The sequence below is a fragment of the Bufo gargarizans genome, chromosome 3 (genome assembly GCF_014858855.1).
Source record: "Bufo gargarizans isolate SCDJY-AF-19 chromosome 3, ASM1485885v1, whole genome shotgun sequence".
Taxonomy (NCBI): domain Eukaryota; kingdom Metazoa; phylum Chordata; class Amphibia; order Anura; family Bufonidae; genus Bufo; species Bufo gargarizans.
This window is the reverse complement of record NC_058082.1, coordinates 152,946,128-152,965,991: the sequence shown is the minus strand read 5'-3', so window position 1 is coordinate 152,965,991 and position 19,864 is coordinate 152,946,128. Positions and strand designations below refer to the sequence as shown.

Below are 19,864 nucleotides of genomic sequence, written 5' to 3'. Positions count from 1 at the left end.
TCCAGGTCCGGGCAACACATCGTGCTGCCCCATAGAAATGAATGGGTCCAAATTGCAGACGTGTGAATGGACCCTTACACGGGACAATACAGCAGCAGATTGTCAGGAAGAAAGCGTTCCTTCCCGACAATTGCCTGCTCACTGGTGGAGGAGAATGCTGCATTTACATGCAGCGATCTCCTCCACATAATGGGGACTCATTATTTGCCGGCAGCAGACGCTGTTTACACAACACGATCTGCTGTGGGCAAACCATAATTTTTGACCGCACAAATGATCTGTTACTGAACAAGCATTTCTCTCGTTCATCGAGTAATCGGCGGTGCATTTACACCGCCAGATAAATACGAACAATTGTTTTTTTGAACACTCGTTAGTGATTATCTGCAGGAGTCTCGGCCCGTGTAAAGGGCCCTTTAAACTGTACAGGCAAACAGTCCCAACTAGTAATACCCAATTGGCAATTCATTCATAAATAGCTGAGGAACATAAGTGGAACAGAACACCACAGTTATAGTGGCTCCAGAACTGTTAGTACATGGGGAATACAAGTAGTTACTAAACCAGACATGTCAGGAGAGGTTACAGGTCCTCTTTAACAGGCTCTCTTCAAGGGGTTTTCCGGGACTTTTATGGTCTATTCTGAGAATGAACACAATGAATGGCATGACCCATTGTTTACACTGGCATGGTGGCTTATTTGTATGGGCAACTGTGCCTGGGTGCTGCAGATTACTTCTATTTAAGTGAATAGTACTAAGCTGCATTACCAGGCACAGCACCATGGCACCCCTTCATTGTGCTGATCAGTTGTCAGACACCCAATGATTAAAAATAAATGGCTTAAAGGGGTTGTCCAGGCTTTTACTATTGATGACCTATTCTCAGGCTAGGTCATCAATATCAGATCAGCAGGGGTCCGACACCTGGCACCCCTGCCCATCAGCTGCATGAAGATACGGTAAAGACCATAGACCACAGCAGCGGACAGGAAGAGAGAAGGGAGACAGCACGTGCACACCGTCTGCTCATACAGCTGATGGGCGGGGGTGCCAGGTGTCGGACCCCTTCCAATCTGATATTGATGACCTATTGCGTAAAAATAATAAAATGTGAAAAACAAAAACTATTGGGGTCATTTACTATCCAGAAATACTCTTATATTAGGCATATTTATGGTGCAGATTGTGGCGCAAAAAGGTTATTTCTGGTGTCAGAAAACCAGTTAGTATCTGGTGATGGTCGTGCATGAATGGCACAACAATGGGCCTCAGGATCTCGTCACGGTTTGCTGTGGTTTGCTCTCCGGTATAAGAACGGAACAGAATGCATTTTGGAGCATTCCGTTCTGTTCAGTTACGTTTTGTCCCCATTGACAATGAATGGGGACAAACGGAAGCATTTTTTTTCCGGTATTGAGACCCTATGATGGATCTCAATACCGGAAAATATTAATGCTAGTGTGAAAGTAGCCTAACATCATCATCATCTTAGATCGAAACACCACAGTGGTCTGTCACCATGGACAGATTCATTATAACACAAACTAACACAGAAAGAAAAAGGTTCATGTCACTAGACTACCTCAAAGGTTATCCCAGGATTACTGTGTTTTTTAACAGTTATACTCATGTAGTTGCTTACCTCATGTACACCTTCCCCATGTTTTTTTTTTCAATGTGGGCCCTCCTTCACTATGTAGACAAATTACTCTAGTTTCCATCCAGTATGTAGCTTTTCCTGTTGCTGTATCCAACCAAACCCATGATGCATTTCCCCATCCTCTGCCACAGCTCCAGCACCGCCGCTAATAACGCCCAGCTAGTTACACAGACTCCCCCTATCACAGACCCTATTACTGGTTTGATTTATCCATGAACATAATATCATAGCAAAATAAGAGAGTGCTGCATGGACATGATCATGTGACCACAGCCCAGACCGGAAGATGGGAGCAATGAAGATTAAAGAAATACAAAATTGCAGCTACCTTCATAAATTATTATATTAAAGGATGTTACTGCTAAACCCTTTAAGAAAATGATGTGGCATGAGCTGGTTGAGATGTAACCAGACAGGCAGGTAGAAAGTCAAAGTTCTTTTCTACGTACCTGAAAATCAGATCAAGGAGTATTCACTTGTAGCGACCTCTTGTTTGCTTTCCCTAATATTGAATATAACATTAATATACAGTGGTCCCTCAAGATACAATGGCCTCAGGATACAATATTTTCAACATACAATGGTCTTTTCTGACCCATCGTAAGTTTAAACTAGACTCAAGGCCACTTCTCTGGTGAAAGAGCTGTATTAGTTGTTAGTTAGCAACTATTCCTGACTGTTATATTTAAGAACTTGTTTTATCTGTCTCGGTTTCTGCTTATTTTTCTTAAATCTTGATTTTCTCGTATCTTGGATGACATTTTTGGGGCTTTGGAACTAATTACTCAACTTACAATGGTTTTCCTGGAACCAATTAATATTGAAACTTGAGGGACCACTGTATTGCCTTCATGGTTCCAGTCATAGAATATTGTATCCACATCTGTAAACAGGGGAAATATTTAAAGGGGCTTTACAACACATAGAATAGGTCAACAGTATCTGATCGGTGGGGGTCAGCCACCCAGGACTGCCACTGTAGCACTGGTGCCTTCTCAAACAGCTGATCTTCGGGGGCAGGGTTGCCAACCAGAATTTTTTTTCTGGACAACTTATCCCAAAATCACGAACGGCCAACATTTGTTACGGACAAATTGGAAAACCATAATGAATGAGAACGCTTTTAAGTAATACATGTCGACAGCTCAATATACTGATAAGAACTCATTACCAGCATTTACTGTGAGCTGTAAAATGATGATAATTACCACCAAAATAATCTAGTCAAGTATCATCAGCCTGAAAAAAATCACGGACACCTATTTCTTTCACGGACAGAGGAAAAAAGTTGCCTATTTTTACGGTCTGTCCAGAAGTTTCTGGACGGTTGGCAAACCTGTGAGGGGGTACTGGGTGTCAGACCCCTACCAATCAGATACTAATGGCCTATCCAGAGGATAGGTCATCAGTTAAAAAGTCTCAGAAAACTCCTTTAAGGGCTGTTTCACCACAGACAACCCCTTTCAAATTATAGCTGAAACGGAGGTCAGTGGTTTTCAAAGGCTCCACCTCTCAATAAACCTTAGCAAACAGCTGAATTTGACATTGGAAATGAAGTGGCTCCCCGTGAAACATTTCCAATGAAGCATCTACTGGAGGGGAAATGTAGTGTTACTTAGGCAACTGAAGTATAGCAGAGCATTCTGGATCAAGGAGGGGGTCTACTATTTGATACCCATAAGAACTAATAGTACAAATGGATAGGGACCGTCTTCTGCGAGCACACCAAATCACAAGGCTCGAGACACGTTCCAGTGCCTACAGATAAGACATATATGACCACTACATGTGCACATTTCTTCAGACACCTGTAAGGAGGGAGCTGTGCAAGGCACGTTGAAAGAATCTATGTGACCAGTTTCTTTGCAACTGAATTCACAAAACCTTGACAAAGCAAACACATTCACCACCATTACAAAGGTGTACAAAGCAAGCAGAGAAAAAAGGCTTAAACCTAAACCATTATGTCAAGAATTGAGCGCTGAGCACAATATGTATCTTCACTTCATTTGCTTTGAAAAGCTTAATAATGAATGCTAATAACAGGAGGTGAAATGTCAGGACAAGAAATGTACAACCAGAAAATCTTGTTTTGTTCTTTCAAGATGAGCCTCAAGTGAAATAAAAACATTACGCCGATACTTTTCAAGTTTCATCAAGTTTTTCTGTAATGTTTAAATTAACGTTATTAAGTCCAACATGTCCTCAACTTTCAGTAAAGAAGTGAATACAAAGAAGTCTACATTAGCAATGAAAATGAAAGCTAAAGCTCCTGCTATCAAATGCAACTGAAAGAAAAGCACATGGAGAAGAACTGAAACACAACGTGACTCTAGATTTTCAGACATCTTACTAAAGATATCTCTGAGAAAACTGCTGAACCCAAATAAGAGTCATCATGTCAATTTAAATATGGACTCTAATTTCTAAATAATAGGGGGAAAAAGCTACCGCCCTGTACCAAACTTTAGAAAGCACATTACCCTCATGAATGCAGTCCTAGTCCTATACCTCTATAAACACATACCTGAAGTAACCAGCCACATCTATTACAAGGTGGACTAAACTGTGTAGTGATGGGGCCTCAACCGTCCTCACCAATCTGATATTGAAGACCTATCTTAAGGATAGGTCATCAATAAGCAAGTCCTGAAAAACCTCTTTAAATTGTAAATGTATATGAAAAAACATATTATTCCATGCAAAGTGGCAGTCTCCAATCTAAGTAGGACCTACAGAACTATTACAGGAGTTTTTCAGGATTACTATGATTTTTAACAGTTATGCACATGTAGTTGCTTACATCATGTACATCTTATGCACTTTTTTCCCCCAATTTGGACTCTCCTGACTGACTATCACTGCCCATGGACATAACACATCACAGGACATAAGAGCTGCATGGGCATGGTCATGTGACCACAGCCAAGAACGGGAGATAGGAGCCATAAAGGAACAAGAAATATGTTATAAAATTACAGCTAAGAGGATTGTCCACCCTGGGCAATCACTACTTGTTGGAAGGGTCCCTTGACAATAACCTGGTCAGAAAATGCCTTCTTGTTGAGCCCCCTCCCAGCATTCAGCTATAATCTATGGTAAAAGTATGCAATACACAGTGCCCATTCCTGGAAATGTAGGACAGGTCATCCACAACACAAGATCCGATTTGTAGCTTCTCTCAACTGCTGCCAAGAAATGAGGATTATATAAATTATAGGGGGGAAGGGGGCAGAGTGTACCGGTCCCATACGGCGGGCTGCTCCTATCCATCCAGGCATTAGGAAACCGGTTGTCCTGCCATGCCACCTAGGTTTCTATATTCCAGTAGAGGGGCAGCACTGTAAGATCTGAAGCAATTCTACAGTGCCAGCTGTATACAGGACAGGGCATTAGCGTCTCTTAGTGAACATAATACATACGTTATATATAGCCCACAGTATGTACCGCTGCTGGGATGTAAAAGCAAACTCTGCTATAAAAGTTATATAGAAGACTGTTCACATTCCTGCACTATGATCAGTATATAACTGGCGGTACAGTTAAAAAGTCATAAAGATATCCGTCTCATGTCTGAAATACCAGGACACCCACACAGTCCTGTGAGATGACAACCTGTAATTCTGGTAGTAACAATTTCCACTGTAAGATAGTGTATAGACGACGTAAGAACACCTTGCACACAGGATATTGTGTATTCCTGGTGTTGAGCGCAGATGGAGCAGCAAATGCCCTTTGTAAGAACTTGTGGTTTAATAGATACGGCTTCTGCAGATGTCTGGCAGAATACTGCGGCTTACTGCTTTACTTTACAAATCTAGTCAGATTCAGTGGTTGGTTGTGCTTCCTGGGCATAAACTAGCACTACTGCCAGGTGCTGACTCATGGCACGAGCGCCAGCCAAAGGCTTTCCTGTAGAAACAAGAAAGGACAGAAAGGAAACCATGTTTTCTATGGCTGATAAATTATTAAGGCACATGTGAAAGTAGAGGAAAACACACAAAAATGAGACTGGAACAAGAGGAGTGAAGCACATGGTGATGCCTGCACACACGATAACAGCATGATGTTAGCATACAGTATCTGGCAAATGTGAATACACCCCTCACATTTTTGTAAATATTTCATGGGACAACACTGAAGATATGACCCTTTGAACAGGTGTGTTAAATTTGGTGTTATCGCTTTCATACTGGACACTGGAGGTGAAAATGGCCAAAAGCGTGAGGACTCCAACATCCACCAGCTCCGTAATGTCGTCATGGATGAGTGGAAGAGGATTCCAGTAGCAACCTATGAAGCTTTAGTGAACTCCATGCCCAAGAGAGTTAAGGCAGTGCTGGAAAATAATGATGGCCGCACAAAATATTGACACTATGGGGACACATAGTGTCAATATTTTGTGCGGCCATCATTATTTTCCAGCACTGCCTTAACTCTCTTGGGCATGGAGTTCACTAAAGCTTCATAGGTTGCTACTGGAATCCTCTTCCACTCATCCATGACGACATTACGGAGCTGGTGGATGTTAGAGTCCTCACGCTCCTTCAACTTCCATTTGAGGAGGCCCCACAGATGCTCAATAGGGTTTAGGTCTGGAGACATGCTTGGCCAGTCCAGCACCTTTACCCTCAGTTTCTGTAGCAAGGCAGTGGTCATCTTGGAGGTGTGTTTGGGGTCATTATCAGGTTGGAATACTGCCCTGCTGTCCAGTTTCCAAAGGGAGGGGATCATGCTCCGCTTCAGTATGTAACAGTACATGTTGGCATTCATAGTTCCCTCAATGAACTGTAGCTCCCCACAGTAAGCAGCACTCATGCAGCCCCAAACCTTGACACTCCCATCATCATGCTTGACTGTAGGCAAGATACACTTGTCTTTGTACTCCTCACACACACTTGACACCATCTGAACCAAATAGGTTTATCTTGGTCTCATCAGACCACAGGACATGGTTCCAGTAATCCATGTCTGTAGTCTGCTTGCTTTCAGCAAACTGTTTGCAGGCTTTCTTGTGCATCATCTTTAGAAGAAATTTCCTTCTGGGATGACAGCCATGCAGACCAATTTGATGCAGTGTATGGTCAGGGTATAGTCTGAGCACTGACAGGCTGCCCCCCCACCCATTTAACCTCTGCAGCAATGCTGGCAGCACTCACAGGTCTATTTTGAAAAGACGACCGCTGGATAGGACGCTGAGCACGTGCACTCAACTTCTTTGGCCGACCAAGGCGAGACCTGTTATAAGTGGAACCTGTCTTGTTAAACAGTTGTATGGTCTTGGTCACCGTCAGCAATCTTCTGGCAATCTTCCTATAGAAATTATTGGAGCATGCTTGGAGTTGTAGTTTCACCATCACTGGCCTAGAACATCTTTATGTACAGTAGAGGAACAATTCTTTTTTCAGATCCTCAGAGAGTTCTTTGCCATGAGGTACCAAGCTGAACTTCCAGTGACCAGTATGAGAGAGTGTGAGAGCGATAACACCAAATTTAACACACCTGCTCCTCATTCACACCTGAGACCTTGTAACACTAACGAATCACATGACACTGGGAAGGAAAAATAGCTAATTGGGCACAATTCGGCCATTTTCACTTAGGGGTGTACTCACTTTTGTTGCCAGTGGTTTAGACATTAATGGCTGTGTGTTGAGTTATTTTGAGGGGACACCAAATTTACACTGTTATACAAGCCATACACTGAATACTTTACATTGTATCAAAGGGTCATATCTTCAGTGTTGTCCCATGCAAAGATATAATAAAATATTTACATAAATGTGAGGGGTGCACTCACTTTTGTGAGCTACTGCATATGTGCTGGGCAATAAATATGTACTGTATGGACTGTCAACTCTGCATATGGTCCAGATATATGGATGTATCACTACTATCAGCAGACAAATAGCAGTTTGCGAACTATAGCCAGGAAATAACAAAAGAGTGATACTGAGAACGTCCAAACTTTTATGTGATGGACTGGGCAATTTTAATTGCATCCTAATGCTAGGCATGAACTATGGTTCAGCCTACAACTATCCCTCCTAAACCAGCATACACATGCACCCTGAGCTCCGCTGAGAACAAAAGCAATGGGCATGATAACACCCAACTGGCCGATCTTTTTGTCCCCTGCCACCTGCTGCTGCGGAAAGCTGGGAGGTCCCCATACAAATTAGATGGTTGCCTGCTTCAGCTGACATCAATCTAATGCATATTAAAGAAGGTGTCAGAGGTTTATAAAAAATAAAATAAATAAAAAAAATGGCAGGGAAAATGTTTATTACAATTACTGCTTCAAACCCCCTGAGCTCCAGTGCTGCCGCCCTGATTTTCCCTGCCACTGCAGCCACGCCCTAATGTTTTTGAATACAATGCCAACGCTCTGTATACCGCATATGGACACTGGTCTCAGTGGTATCCGGCACACAACCATGTAACTATAACTTAACACCTTTTAAACACTTTAGCTATTTAGCATTTTTTAAAATCTGTGGAACCCTTTAAGAAAGATCATGCTGAGATTTTGGTCTAATCAAATCATCTGCTGTGTAGCTTAGTCCAAAATTGTGCTCCCTCCATTTCCTTCTACATAAGCCTACACTATATATGAGGCTCATCTTCCCAACTACCAAACTACTAGATGCACCTGTATTTTGAAGCGGACATTGAGGTTAGAGAAAGTGTGCTCCTCGAGGAATGTTACACGGCACCATGCATTAGCTACTTCTAAATTAGCTGAACGCAAAGTGATGATGGACAAATAGAGAAGATGAGAGGCCACCAGACCAAAAAGGCCTTGTAAAAACAGTAAAGCTAGCATGGCTGCAGCAGAGCAAACAGGTAATGAAAGTTATGAGGCTCAGACTGACAAGCCCATTAGCAGCATGAAGGCTGAAGCGTAGCTACACAATGAGCACAGGGAACACTGGGAGAACAAGTGTACAACTGGTTTTTATTCCATTGGATCAGTCTCATCTGGAAGAGGTGGTAGATTGCAATGAGCAGATCATACTCAATTTAAAAAACAAGTTGCAGAATTTTTTAGACTAATTGATATATGATTTAGCAATATATAAAACTTTACCTCCTTATTATTTATAATTTCCCATGCTTGCGCTAAATTTCCACCACTCATCAATCTACAGCTAAGGGTGCATTCACATGACCGTAAGCGTTTTGCAGTCCGCAAAACACGGATACCGGCTGTGTGTGTTCCACAATTTGCGGACCGCACATGGCCAGCGCTATATAGAGAATGCCTAAGCTTGTCCGTGGCTGCGGACAAGAATAGGACATGCTCTATCTTTTTTGCGGGGCCACGGAACAACGGATGCGGATCCATTTATACGGTCGTGTGAATGCACCCTAAACCAGTTATTCTGACCATAACTATATCACAACGCTCTGCAAACTTCCTTCAGATCCTGGCAATCCCATTTACACAGGTCGACACCACGGGGCTATGATTGAGACCAAACTTTCTTGGGAACCTTCATTCCCGATGATTGCCTGTTAGCTACATGCAGCAATCCTCACTGCTGTGTGGGGATGGGAAAAATGTTCTGCTTGATGGAAAAAAATGCAGGCTCCAATTATATCGAAAAACAATCAGAGCGCAAGTCCCTTTGAAACAACGTGCAAAAATCTACTTGTAGCTTTACAATATAAATATGAAATATTTAACCCTTTGGATACCGGAGGTTTTACATTTTAGCGTTTAGATTTTTCTTCCCTGACTTCCTGGAGCCATAACATTTTTTATTTTTCCATTCACATATCCATATGAGGGCTTGCTTTTTGCGGGGCAAGTTGTACTCTCTAATGCCACCATTTAATATGGCATACAATGTAGTGGGAAGCGGAATATTTTTTTTAAAAATGGGGTGGAATTGCAAAAAAAAAATAAAAATGCAATTCCTCCACAGTTTTATGGGTTTTGTCCCTACGGCGCTCCCTATGCGGCAAAACTGACCTGTGCTTTTTATTCTCTGTGTCAGTATAATTACAACAATACCACATATGTATAAGTTTTATATGTGTAAATAGTGAAAAAAAGAATTAAAAACTTTTTTTATAGTTATGTCTACTGAGCTGTGTGGGGGCTCATTTGTTGTGTGATGATCTGTAATTTTTAAAACAAAACTTTATTGTTTTATTTTGACATAAACATCATTAGATTATTGATCCATTGATACAGTTTTCATATGCATTATATGAAAAGTCAGGTTGTTTACATTACACCATACGATAATGTGCAACTTCAAATCCTATTTATCTAACCAACCCCTCTCTTTCTGTGTCCCAATCTCTGTCGCTCATCATCACCAATCATCCTATGTATTTGCCACCAAGTTTTGTGTACCCTATTATTGTGTCATAGTTTGACTATAATTGTATGTACCCCTCAGTTCTGGTCCAACTTTCCCAGTGTGCCTTTTAACTGTTCTGTCATGAACCAAGATGTTGATCTATATGGGTTTATCAATGTTTTAATTTCTTCTTTATCTAGTACTTTTGATATAAAGTTCCCCCACTTTTTCATGAGCCCTTTTATAATTTTCTCTTTTGTTTGTTCCGTAGCCAGGAATTCCAACCTCATACACCTTTTCATTTGGTTTATTATATCCAATATAATTGGAAGATTTTAACCAATGTTGTAATAAGCATCTTTTGGCTGTGAGTATGCTCATATGCGTTATTTGTGTCATTGGTGTATTATCTGGGTGATTATGAAATAAAATTGTTTCCAATGTTAATGGTACGTCGCTCTTCATTACTTCTTTGGCCCATTTTACCAAAACCTCCCATAAGGATTTGGATTGTTATCCTGTCCTGTTGTATTGCATTATATGATTCATGAAAACTGTAGATCGCCCTATGTATAATTCTATATTGTGTTTCTCGACAAATTTCATTTGGTGTTGATGATGTATAGTCTTGTGTACACGCAGTCTTACCCTTAGGGCCCCGAAGCTGGCTGGTACCTTTCTTATATCTAACCATCCCCCAAAGTATTTTGTCCTGCAGATTTGGGATTGTCAGTTCTTTTTCCCAAGATTTAACAATTCTAGCTGGTGTAATGATCTGTAATTTTTATTGATACCATTTTGGAGTGTGTGTGTCTTTTGATCACATTTTATTTAATTTTTGGGGGTAAGACAAGCAATAAAAAAAAAATGGTGAATCGGCCATTTTGATACTTTTTTCCATTATGCCATTCACTGTATTAAGAAATTTTTTTTTTATATATTTTAATAGCACATTTTGAGACCTGGTGATGCCCAGGATGTAACTTATTTGTGGTCCCTCTAGGAGGCTACAAACTATTTATTTGTATTATTTTTTATTTTTTTAGAGACTATTACAATACTCCCATATGGAGTATAGTATTCTTTAAAGAGGACCTTTCACTACTCTACAAACGAAAAACTAACTATACCTGTGGGCAGAGCGGCGCCCAGGGGTCCCCCTGCACTTACTAGCAAGTCTGGGCGCCGCTCCGTTCGCCCGGTATAGGCTCCGGTGCCTGCGCTCCCTCTGACTGTTTTCTTGTAGGAGGCGTGTCCCTTGCTGCACTGCTGGCCAATCGCAGCGCACAGCTCATAGCCAGGCTATGAGCTGTGCGCTGCGATTGGCCAGCAGTGCAGCAAGGGACACGCCTCCTACAAGAAAACAGTCAGAGGGAGCGCAGGCACCGGAGCCTATACCGGGCGAACGGAGCGGCGCCCAGACTTGCTAGTAAGTGCAGGGGGACCCCTGGGCGCCGCTCTGCCCACAGGTATAGTTAGTTTTTCGTTTGTAGAGTAGTGAAAGGTCCTCTTTAATTGCTGATCTCCTATGTTGGCCTGCCACCTGCTGGCCAACATAGCAACTGCAGCTCCAATACACTGGGTCTCTTCAGAGAGACCCAAGCCTATTAGAAACAATGACCAACATCCCCGAACTCCACATGGGGATACCAGTCTTAACCCGGAATCGCACACTTCCAGGTTTTTCACCCCTTAGATGCAGTTATCACATTTAAACACAGCATCTAAAGGCTGTAATGTCTGCGATCGGCAATATTGCCAATCGCGACATTAGCTGCGGGCCTCTGCGATTCGAAACAGCAGAGACCAGTCAGCTATGGGGCCCGCTGCACATGCGAGTGGGCAACATGCTTAAGGACCCCACCAGCAACGTACATGTATTGCGCTGATAGCGAAGGGGTCAAACTGTTGACCAATCTGGCTAGGATATGCCATCAATGTTAGAAAGATTGCGGGTACCACCTCTTGGACCTGCTCCTATCTCCAAAATGGGGCACCCGAAGTGAACGGAGAGCAACGTGGCCACTCTCCATTCACCACTATGAGAATTCCAAAAATGGCCAAGCTGGCATTCCCATGGTGGTAAAACGGAGGGATGGCTGCCCTGCACTCTCGATTCACTGCTGGGATTTCTGAAAACAGCAGAGTGTACTCGCTAGGCTATTTTTGGAACTCTCCTAGCGATGAATGGAGAGCACACTACGGATGTGCAGTTTGCTCTCCTTTACTTCAGGGGCTCCATTCTGGAGATGGGAGCAGGTACCCCACCTATTTAACATTGATGGCATATCATAGCGATATACCATCAATGTCCCAGATGAGCCAACCCCTTTAACTCTGTCTTCTACTTTCCATATCTCATGCATGGATAGCCACATATTTTAAAATACAGAAATATGTGGTGTTAGACTACAAGTAACGAAGAAATGTATTTTTTTGCTGACAACGTGGATATCAGGTTGCAAAACTGATCTTGCTTTACATAAACAGGATCATATTTAACTGCACATAAAGCAGATATCCACCTCTTTTCAGACACTGCACGTAACATCACGTAAGCAAGAGTTTGGAAGGCTTCACCACTGTTTTAGTCACCTCATTCTTACAGTTACAAGACCCTGGCCATTTGCTTATGTACGTTCTTTTACCTTTGCTTTAGCCTCCGTTTAGCTGTAGTAGGGACGTTGGCTCCATATCCATAAGAAAACAAAACTCTTTCGGCTTCGGCTTCATCTTCCACTGTGAAAGGGGGGAAGAAAAAGAAAATCTTTGGCTTTTAACTACATTTTTAATAACTTTTACTGTGTAAACCTTCACATAAAACAATATAATACACCCCAAACAGTTAATACTAAAAAATGTTGCACTTTGTTTTATTATTATTTTTCTCAATTATATAGCGCTGAAATATTCTGTAGCGCTTTACAGATATTACCATCACACTGTCCCCAATAGGTCTAACAACCTAAGTTCCCTATCACTATGTCTTTCATTTCTATTAATATGATAGCAGCTGCAGGACGGCAGCCTTGCCTAAGGTCCCTATAAATGTTAGAGCAGGGGAGCACAACCTGCGTCCCCCTCGATATCATTCTGTGCGGCCCACAACCAACTGGTGACAGACATGTCTATGTCTTGTGGCTGCTCACATGTATTTTCCATGTAATCTCCCATTAGATGGGAATCCTGGAAGTTTAACCAGACATTTATGGTATAAACTGTATGTACAATATGCCATAAATACAGTATTTCAGATACAATTTTAACCTTTATTTTTGGCCCTTGGGATTCCTTCAGTCTGCCCCTTAAACAGAAAAGGTTGCGCACCCCTGCATTAGAGTATTGTCATAAGTACCTGCTTTTTTGACAGGGCGGCCAACAATCTAATTACATGGGGAGACCCTGACTGATAATATTGGGGAGAGAAGAACCAACCGAACGATTTGTCTTACAAGCAGATAAGCCGCCCTTCTCCCCACTGACAACACACGTACACTCGGCTGAACCCAGCATGTATGTATATTGGGAAGTGGGGAGGGATAGCTGTTGGCCAAGTTCAGCTAACAGCTATTTGAGGGATACTTAGACATGCACATGTAAACTATCACTACATCCCCCTCCAAGTAGCTCGCATCGGCATTTAAGGCTCCGATAGAGCCTCGATTGCATATACCAGGGTTGTCCAACCTATGGCGCTCCAGCTGTTGAAAAACTACAACTCCCAGCATGCCCAGATTGCCTACAGCTAGGCATGGTGAGAGTTATAGTTTTACAACAGCTGGAGAGCCGCAGGTTGGCCATCCCTGGCTTATACCATAAAAATGATGGTCACCGTAGCACAGCATGCAACGTTATTTTGTCCGGTAAAATCACAGACACAATTACAGAAATCCAATACACTCCATTATAGTCAAAGGGTCCGTCTTGTGACAGATCTGACACTACCATTATTTCCTATGACTGAGCAGAATAACGTAAGTGAACAAACCTCGTTATCAAAGATGTTGTTACCTAGAGTATATTTTATAATTAGGATTTCTGTAATTTACTGTTCTTCATTTTCGGTGCTATTTGCAAGAAAAGTTTAGAAAAAGGAGACCAAGGAGTAGAGCTTGGCTTACAGAATAGATAGCTGAAAGCTACATGTGCCTAAAAACGATACACAGGCATTACCAAACCTATCCAGCACCACTGGTCTGGAGAAGTATCTAAACTGAGTCAAATGCTGGGGATCTGGCTGGAAGTCAACCAGATCTGTAGATAGAAATCTACTGTCTACCGCCAGCTTTATGCTCTTCACACTTGCTCCACAGCATTCCAACAGGGCTTCCGACAGCCTTTTCACAAGAATGGCGCAGTCTGCAGGTTTAACTCATCACGCTTCATCATTTTTTGTGACAGCCATAACTAATATATACAGATTGCATAGTCATTTCTCTAATCTGCTCGCTGTGTATATGAATGCAGGGGTGAATAAAAATAAAACTAAAATACGAAAACTTACTTTGCGCAGTCTGAATTATGACCTCATCCAATTCCAGCTCCAACTTTTCATATGTCTCTAGCCTAACTCGTTGCTCAGAATTCTGAGCCTGTAACTCTGTAACTCGCTTTTCTGTGGAGGCTTGAAGAGCGTAAAATTCTTTTGTTAAAACCTGGGACAGAAAAATACAGAATTTTAACATTAAAACACATCAAAACATATAAAAAGCAGGTGCATTCTTAACTTTATGGGTGAAGGGGAATAAGCCACTGCCAGACACCTCTATCTCCCAGGAGGACAAAGGATCTTTTCCACCTTTGACATCTTAAGGGCCCTTTACATAGGCCGTGAATCCGCCAGATAATCGCTAACGAGCGTTCATAGGAGTGCTTGTTACTTACGATTACCCAATGAACGAACGAAATGCTTGTTTGTCTGGTAATTGTATAGTCTGTGCCGGCATCTAAATTGGCGTTTGCCGGCAGCAAGATTGTGCTGTCTAAACACGCTCTGCTGCCTACAAACAATGATTCTGTATGGCCACGAGCGATATCAGATCCAGTTCTAAAGTTCCCATTAGCATTGGAGTCTATGAGAAATTGACTATGTTTCTATGCAACAGGCAGGGGCTCCATACAAACTACTACGCAGGAGCCTCCTGCCATTCTGAATGACAGAGGCTGCCACATACTCGCTCCAGCTCCTCCTATCCCCACACAGGAGCGCGCTATGTAAAGGGCTGGTTCTAGCTTTATTAGAAAGAGATTATCATGTACTAGATGATGTATGATTTTCTTTTTTTACATTAATCATGTGATAACCCCTTTAATAGCCCTGCGGGCGACATGGACTGATTGGTATACCAGTGGCTTAACGATATTGCCGTGAAAGAACTTCTGAAAAATCCTATTTCCAGGCAATGCATTAGATATAAGGACCCTCAAAAGTTGAAGTCCCAGAGTGGGACCGAAATAAATATTTATTTATTTTTAAAGCCAAAAAAAAGTGTGTTCAATAAAAAAATAAAGTTTTAAGTAAAAAAAGAAAAAAATGCCCTATCCCCTGATTTTATAATAAAAAATAGAAAAAAAAGGTAAAAACACACATTAGGTATAACCATGTCCGTAACGACCGTCTCTCTCTCTCTCTCTCTCTCTCTCTCTATACAGTACAGACCAAAAGTTTGGACACACCTTCTCATTCAAAGAGTTTTCTTTATTTTCATGACTATGAAAATTGTAGATTCACACTGAAGGCATCAAAACTATGAATTAACACATGTGGAATTATATACATAACAAAAAAGTGTGAAACAACTGAAAATATGTCATATTCTAGGTTCTTCAAAGTAGCCACCTTTTGCTTTGATTACTGCTTTGCACACTTTGGCATTCTCTTGTAGAGCTTCAAGAGGTAGTCACCTGAAATGGTTTTCACTTCACAGGTGTGCCCTGTCAGGTTTAATAAGTGGGATTGGGACCATCAGCTGTGTTGTGGAGAAGTCAGGTGGATACACAGCTGATAGTCCTACTGAATAGACTGTTAGAATTTGTATTATGGCAAGAAAAAAGCAGCTAAGTAAAGAAAAACGAGTGGCCATCATTACTTTAAGAAATGAAGGTCAGTCAGTCCGAAAAATTGGGAAAACTTTGAAAGTCTCCCCAAGTGCAGTCACAAAAACCATCAAGCGCTACAAAGAAACTGGCTCACATGCGGACCGCCCCAGGAAAGGAAGACCAAGAGTCACCTCTGCTGCGGAGGATAAGTTCATCCGAGTCACCAGACTCAGAAATCGCAGGTTAACAGCAGCTCAGTTTAGAGACCAGGTCAATGCCACACAGAGTTCTAGCAGCAGACACATCTCTAGAACAACTGTTAAGAGGAGACTGTGTGAATCAGGCCTTCATGGTAGAATATCTGCTAGGAAACCACTGCTAAGGACAGGCAACAAGCAGAAGAGACTTGTTTGGGCTAAAGAACACAAGGAATGGACATTAGACCAGTGGAAATCTGTGCTTTGGTCTGATGAGTCTAAATTTGAGATCTTTAGTTGCATCCACCGTGTCTTTGTGCGATGCAGAAAAGGTGAACAGATGGACTCTACATGCCTGGTTCCCACCGTGAAGCATGGAGGAGGAGGTGTGATGGTGCTTTGCTGGTGACACTGTTGGGGATTTATTCAAAATTGAAGGCATACCTAACCAGCATGTCTACCACAGCATCTTGCAGCGGCATGCTATTCCATCCGGTTTGCATTTAGTTGGACCATCATTTATTTTTCAACAGGACAATGACTCCAAACACACCTCCAGGCTGTGTAAGGGCTATTTGACCATGAAGGAGAGTGATGGGGTGCTGCGCCAGATGACCTGGCCTCCACAGTCACCAGACCTGAACCCAATCGAGATGGTTTGGGGTGAGCTGGACCGCAGAGTGAAGGCAAAAGGGCCAACAAGTGCTAAGCATCTCTGGGAACTCCTTCAAGACTGTTGGAAGACCATTTCAGGTGACTACCTCTTGAAGCTCATCAAGAGAATGCCAAGAGTGTGCAAAGCAGTAATCAAAGCAAAAGGTGGCTACTTTGAAGAACCTAGAATATGACATATTTTCAGTTGTTGCACGCTTTTTTGTTATGTATATAATTCCACATGTGTTAATTCATAGTTTTGATGCCTTCAGTGTGAATCTACAATTTTCATAGTCATGAAAATAAAGAAAACTCTTTGAATGAGAAGGTGTGTCCAAACTTTTGGTCTGTACTGTATATTCTCATCTCAAAGAGATTTGGAGTGGAGTTTATAGCCTATATTCTGGTTCTGATCTTTACCTGCCTCCGTGTCAAGTAGCTTTGGGCAAGCTGAAATCATTTTGCCATGTGTAAACATGACAAAAAGTTATGGCTCGATCTTCTGAAGAACCCTGTCCAGGTTCCTGGAAAGCCTGACTGGGAAACACTATGCTACACAAATAATGGGAAAAAGGATTAAAGGGAAGAAATCATCACAAAATGATCCCGCTATATTATCAGATTTATTTCGAGGTTTTTATAAACAAATGACGATTTATGTAATGATCCATATAGAAAAATCCTGTAATACCATTTTCTGAAGTCTTTCTGCAGCCCATTTGTCAGCTTTGCTGTACAGACTGGGACAGAATGGCCAGTCATAGTATCATATTATTGGAACTTGGGCTTTTTATAACAATTCTGTTGTACTGCTGAAGGCTTAGATAAGATAGCAACACTACACAAATAATGGTACATTTACACATTCCAAAAATTGGGGAGATTATCAGGGATGAACATTCCTGCAAATGCTCATTCCCAAGAATCTGGCCGTCTAAAAGTGCAGCCGATCAGTCGTGAGAAACTCTCGTTCATCGGATGAAACCGTCGTTAACAGAAAAATTATCGTTTTCGGGCAGCAGATAGTGCTGTCTAAATAGCGATCTGCTGCCCAAAAACAATGCAGCTGTATGAGGAAGAGCAAACAGCGGGTTGTCAGCAAGGAACACTTCCTTCCTTAGTATACAGCGCAGGTGTAGTTAAAGAAGGACGCTCGTCTGCTGCCGACTTCCTTACGTCACAGTACGCCCAGAAGAAGACACTCTCTGCAGAGTGATGCTGGCTGGTGTTTTCTTCTGGATGTACTGTGATGTATTCGGCACAGGCACATTAAGGAAGTCGAAAGCTGGCGAGCATCCTTCCTTCACTAAATGGAACGGCGCAGGCGTGAACTTTCACCCGCACTCAGGGCCAGGCAGGAAGACATGAACACTGCCTGGCCCTGTCAATCAAGTCTAGGAGGGCATAGACAGAGGTGGGAGAACGGAGTCTCTAGGAGCAGGAGCAATGTCCCCGGTTGCGCCTAAAGGCTAATTTGCATATAATAAAAGTAATTTTTCTGCAGTAACGGGGACATGTATTAAAACTAGACTAGGCACAACGCTAATACTGTTCTTTCTGCTGACAGATGTCCTTTAATGCGACCCTCCGTTTCAAGAGGATAAAATTAACATGAACTGGGTATGAACAGAACACTTATCTTGCACCATCTTTTATCTTCTCTGTTGCTGATCTGACAATTCCTGGGCCCTCTGTCTGCTATCCAAGATGGCCAAACTGCTCCTCAGACTACCTGATGCATACTGGCCTTTTCCTATTCCAGCAAACTTCTTGCTGTCCCTGGTCCTGTGAGCAGTGCTGACCAATCCAATAGCAGGTCTGGACAAGCAGGAAGTGTTTTGGACTACCATCAGGTGGTCTGAGAAGCAGTGCAGCCATCTTGGATGACAGAAAGCTGTTTGTTCCCATCAAATGTGTGCATTTAAAGCGATTGGCCGGTCGCTTTAAATGTCCCACTTTCAGACAATTTTTGCCAATATTTTAACAAAAGGCATGGACTAGCAGAAAGGGTGTGGCTTCAAGGGAAAGGGGCCAAAACGTTGGCACATTTTTAAAGTAAATTAAAGGGGTCGTCTCACTTCAGGAAATGTCATTAATCATGTAGAGAAAGTTTCTACAAACCACTTAGTAATGTATTGTGATTGTCCATATTGCCTGCTTTGCTGGCTGGATTCATTTTTCATATTATACACTGCTTGCTACGACCACCCTGCAATCGGTGGCTGTGCTTACACACTACAGAAAAAGGTGCCAGCCTCTCTGGTGCCTGGGACAGTGGGAGTGAGTATAAGCTGGAGCTTTTTCCTACAGTGTGCAAGCAAGGCCACTGTTGCTGGATTGCAGGTTGGTCGAAACCCCAAGCAGTGTATAATTTGACAATTACAATACATTAATAAGTGCCTTGTATTAACCATTTGCAGAAGTGAGAAAACCCCTTTAAGTCAACAAATAAATGGTGTGAGCTAGATTTACCATCCAGCATCAGCTACTATTATGTGATACAGCCAGTGTTAAGGCTGTGATAAATCAACTTAAAGGAATTTGCGGTGTCAGTATAGATCATCAATATCAGATCTGACTGCCGGCACCCTTGCTAAAACAACTGTTTGAAGAGGTATAGCGCTTGTGTGAGTGCTGAGATCTCTTCAATCTTTACCTGCACACTGTCTCCATTGTAGCTGCGGTGCAGTGTAATTACACCCCCCTTTCCTGATAGGTCATCAGTTTTATGTCACTGACGAATTGTCTAAGATTACACTGGCCGAGGATCGCCCAGATCATCGCGAAGATCTGCCAGTATAAAGGTGCCGCCGATGAATGGGCAAACGCTTGTACATCGGGTAATGGTGTCTTTTGTGCAGTTCCAAAAATCATTGTTTGCCGTCTAATCACGTTCTGCCGCCGGCAAATAATGATTATTTTTAGGGACGAGGTATGACATTAGCCATTGCTGGTCCCCATACTGTGGAGGAGATCGCTTCATGTAACTTCTTCACT

At 42.3% G+C, this 19,864-nt stretch overlaps 1 protein-coding gene across 1 annotated transcript in view; it reads right to left on the bottom strand.

The window, feature by feature from the left end:
- Nucleotides 1-19,864, bottom strand: part of PIBF1 (progesterone immunomodulatory binding factor 1) — a 241,984-nt gene that overhangs the window by 112,491 nt on the left and 109,629 nt on the right. Inside the window, exons 12-13 of the mRNA XM_044285104.1 lie at nucleotides 14,482-14,632; nucleotides 12,626-12,716 (exon numbers count right to left, since the gene is read on the bottom strand). Coding sequence (XP_044141039.1) covers nucleotides 12,626-12,716; nucleotides 14,482-14,632 — 242 coding nt within the window. The remainder of the gene's footprint in view (nucleotides 1-12,625; nucleotides 12,717-14,481; nucleotides 14,633-19,864) is intronic.